This window comes from Phaethon lepturus, unplaced genomic scaffold (assembly GCF_000687285.1).
Source record: "Phaethon lepturus isolate BGI_N335 unplaced genomic scaffold, ASM68728v1 scaffold3267, whole genome shotgun sequence".
Taxonomy (NCBI): Eukaryota; Metazoa; Chordata; class Aves; order Phaethontiformes; family Phaethontidae; genus Phaethon; species Phaethon lepturus.
The window spans coordinates 29,998-34,126 of NW_010553845.1; the positions used below are offsets into that span (position 1 = coordinate 29,998).

The 4,129-nt window shown below is 49.5% G+C and overlaps 1 protein-coding gene across 1 annotated transcript in view; it reads left to right on the forward strand.

Annotated features, from left to right (window-relative positions):
* The window catches only part of LOC104624302 (inositol hexakisphosphate and diphosphoinositol-pentakisphosphate kinase 1-like), a gene marked incomplete at its 5' end in the record, with an annotated part of 31,004 nt that extends 27,523 nt beyond the window's left edge, over positions 1 to 3,481 (forward strand). Inside the window, 3 exons of the mRNA XM_010291640.1 lie at positions 855 to 992; positions 1,426 to 1,539; positions 2,787 to 3,481. Coding sequence (XP_010289942.1) covers positions 855 to 992; positions 1,426 to 1,539; positions 2,787 to 3,481 — 947 coding nt within the window. The remainder of the gene's footprint in view (positions 1 to 854; positions 993 to 1,425; positions 1,540 to 2,786) is intronic.
* Positions 3,482 to 4,129: the final 648 nt, after the last annotated feature.

The following is a 4,129-nucleotide window of genomic DNA, read 5'->3' on the forward strand; positions in this document are numbered from 1 at the left end:
GAGGCCTTTAAACTCAAGAGGTGCAGAGCAGGAGGAGGCCTCATTCCCGTATGCCCAGAGACTCTTTTGTTTCTTCCTTGCTCCTCTGACAGTCAGATTGGCTTGGGACCATAAAGCATTGCCAGGAAGCTTGGTTGAAGAGGAAGATGCTTTGCCGTAATACTCTGCTGACTTGAGTGGCAAAGAATTTATTGTGAATGGTTGTGATGCAGCTTAGCTTTGAGGAAGTGTCTGTTAAATGTTGAGATACCGATTTCTACTAATTCTGGGTTTGCTGGCAGTGAAGTCTTGTTAAGGGGACAAATAATTCAAACTGTTGCCCAGCCCTTCCTTGGGAGGCACTCTGTCACGCATACACCACAGCGTCTACTGTGAGGGAGGGAGGTTCTGACACTCCCTGCATTTGTAGCAGTGTGCACTATCTCGCTGATGGGGAGAGGGTGGACTGTGTCCCAGGCTGGGGTGTCACTAGTGGTGGGAGTCCTTGCATAGAAATTCTGTTGACTTCACTCGAATTCTGTTTAGTGTCTGTAAAGTGTGGGGCACTGTGCCAAGTTCCCCATCATAACCATATATTTTAGGAAAAAGGCTCATGGGCTTGCAGCAAATACAGCTGCTGCTAGATATGTTTCCTTCTCTTCCCCTTCTTTCTGCGTGTGCCTGGACGCTTGCTTTCAGGTCTGTTATTGCATGTGATTGCCTAGTGGTGATTTTCTTGGCCTAGAAGAGGTGACCTTAGGCCTGAGTGTGCCTGTTTGATTCCCAGACTGCCCAGCTCCTTCGGCCGTGAGTGTTCCTGCATGGATTTAGGTTGCTGTTTGCTCTATTCATTTTCTGATTGGATTTCTTTCCAGGTTTTGAAGGCTGTTCCATGGTTCCCACCATTTATCCCCTGGAGACCCTGCACAACTCCCTCTCTTTGCGACAGGTCAACGAGTTCCTGACAGCTGTGTGCAGGAGTTGCAGCGAATCACATGTCCAGTCTACTGCAGGTACTGATGAGGTGGGCTTGTCTCTGGGTAAGCCAGAACAGACTTGAGACAAGGAGACTTCTTGGTCTTTCACATTATTGTGACAGATCAGCCTAACAGGACTGGCCATAAGCACAGTCTCTGAAACCTGTTCTGGGATGTTCTAGCCCAGGAGTGGGCTATGGGATCCAGCTCAGAGCCATCCTAGGCCACTTACTTGAGAGACAAGTAATCAGTTAGGTCTGTCTGTGGCTAATAAGTTTGGTGATGTGGATATGAATGCCAGCTTGGGAAATATTAGCCTCAGATTCCCAGGAGCTGAGGGACAGGCATGGCTCTGAATTTGCACTGTTTTTGAGCTCTTCCTGGAGTGCCTGCTTGTGGCTGCCGGGCTATGAGCAATTCCTTTATGTCTGTCTGAATATTACTGATCTCTGTATTTTTTTTCTCGAAGCTTTATTTGATTCAATGATTGGCAGCCAGATACCAGGAGACCCTTTTATGTCCCAGCGAATCCTGTCATCATCCTCTTTGCCATTGCGCCAGCGTTCGGATAAGCCCCCTTGGTGTGAGTGTGCTCCCTTGATCAGGGTTGAATGTGATGGAGAGGGAGGGAAGTGAAGGATGCCAGATGGTAGAAGCCAAGTATTGGTGTTCAGGGTGTCTATGCTCTTCCCTTGAAGGAACAGAAACAGAAAGGGGAAATAGGTAAAAGGGAAAGTAGTCATATGCCCTGTGAAAAAGCTTCCAAGGAAAGATGCAAAAAGGGACTCTCTGTAGAATTGTATATCATGGGTATATCTACTGTTGGATGGATGCTGTCTCTCCAGACATCCTTCTACTTTGGGCACTAGGACATGGAGGGCCTGAATGCACTTCATTTTCAAGTTTCGTGATTCTCCATGACACATGGCCAGCTCAGTGTTGGAATGTGGAAATGCCTTCCTTTCCTAACCAGCTATGTACATGCCTCACGCAGAGCTCTGTATAGGACAGCTGATCATTCAGTTCTTCACTTACAGGCTTTTCTGCAGCTCCTGGGCCTCACTTGTCAGTCTCTGCAGAGCTGGTGACTGTTACTTAGTCCCCTTTGCAGATCTGACTGGCACTCGAAGGGGAAAGGGTTAGAAAACAGCTGCACAAGCCGGTACCTTAATAACACAAGTCAAGGTTGCCACTGAAAGAGCAGTCCTACTCTTCTCCTGGCTGTACACTCTTTGTGCCAGGAGTAGTGTGTGGTGTGTTTGTGTAGGCAGCAAGGTCAGGGAACTGATCTGACTGCAAACAGTCATTTAATCTTCCCTCCTTTATTGGTTTAGATATAATCTAGATCTATTCTCTAGTTTTGCTCGTTGTACGATATAAGGCAAGAGTAAGCATTAGTGGAGAAGCAATATTTCTTCTTCCAGTGGTGACTCCAGCTCAACACTCAGGGATTGTGTCAGGAACCAAGAGGAGCAAAGTTGAAGCTGAGGGTGTTCCATAATAATGAGGTCATGAGAGAAATGGCTTTTCAGTTCAAAGCCCAACATCACACTTCACATTTTGCATGACAGCAGAATCCACTCTTGGCTATATGCCAACATAGCACTGTGTGACACAATGCAAGTGTAGTGTTTGTGCTTGAGTTTTCACCATCTGAGCTTCCAGAAATACACCTAAGAGCAGCTGCAAGTCTCTGCCAGGTTGCATGGCGTGTAGACAACTCTCACACATTGGTTGTAGAATTGTGGGACTGCAACAGCTTGGGTCTGCCCAGGCTTTGGGCTGGGGAAATACCAACTAAATGTTTAAGATTTTTCTTCCTCTTTGCAGACAGCAGTGGCCCCTCCAGCACTGTCTCCAGTGCAGGCCCATCCTCCCCAACCTCTGTGGACAATGGCGCTCGTTTCAGCTTCACTGAGAAACTTTCCATCAGTCCCCCAAAAAGTGAGGAGCAGCTGTCTAGCCAGTTCCCTGAGCAAGGAGAGAGACACCCTCCAGGCAGAGGGCTTGACGTGGAGGTGGGGATGTCTGGGCTGTTGGTGGCGGAGCCAAGTGCCTCAGACACCCTGACCTGGCATAAGGGCCCAGAGTCAGGTATGGTCCTGGAGCTGTGCAAGAAGGAGCTGGCAGTGGAGGACCTTAACCCAGAGGAGAAGAGCATGGTGGAGCTGGATGAAGAAGAATCATCTGGGGAAATGTTAGAGCCAAGTAACACAGGGAACCCAGACTGTGGTGCAGTGTCTGATATAAGGCTAGCTGCGGAGAGGGTGAAGCCAGGTGCGGAGTATACAGCAGAAATGACTGGCCTGGATCAGTCAGGGCTGTCCAAGGAGATCTTGGTGCCCTGTGAAGAGGAGCTGCTGGGAGAGGTGTTGGACCCAGAACATACGGGCAAGGAGCTGGTGGGGGACAGTGCTCTGTCAGGCCAGCTTCTGTCTGGTCACCCATGCCAGGTGCAGCCTCTGCCTCCTGAGAAAAGCGCGGAGGAGCTGCAGCTGCTGTGTCAGGAGGATCAGCAGAATTAGCAGCTCACTGGACAGCACACTGCACGTGCTTCTAGCCTGGAGGCAGCCCAACTTCCTGCACAGCACCTCATGCAGCTGGCTGTCCACAGCACAAGCCATCTCCCAAGGCCACAGGACTCTGGGGTGTGGAAGAGTCTGCTCTGCTCCTCCACAAGCCAGCTCTTTGCCATTTGGCAAAAGACCACCCCATCTGCCTTGTTAAATGAACAACAAATGCAGTCTTGGTACTGGCATTGCACCTCCATGGAGCAGGGATGTGGGGCTGCATTGGTGTCGCAAGGGCTGTATGCTTGCTGGGACAGCGGAGTTAGAGGATTGGTACGGCCAAGACTTTTGGGGTGGTAAGTCCAAAGGGGACAGATGCTCCCTTGAGATTTTTTGGCCTTCAGAGAAAGGCATTCTGGGCCCAAAGTAATTGGATCCATCACAACTACCAACCTCCTCTCTGTTCCTTCCTTCTTCCTCTCTCAATTCCTACCACTGGCTACCAAAAACAGATCCAAGAGAGTCCACGGCAGGAAGACTAGGAGAAGCAGAAAGCATTCTGAATGAGTGTGGGAAAGAGAGTAACGAGGGGATCAGGTTCAAGACTGCCACTTGCAAGAAAATGTTTCTTTGGCATGGACTTGAATGTTTTTCTGCTGAGCT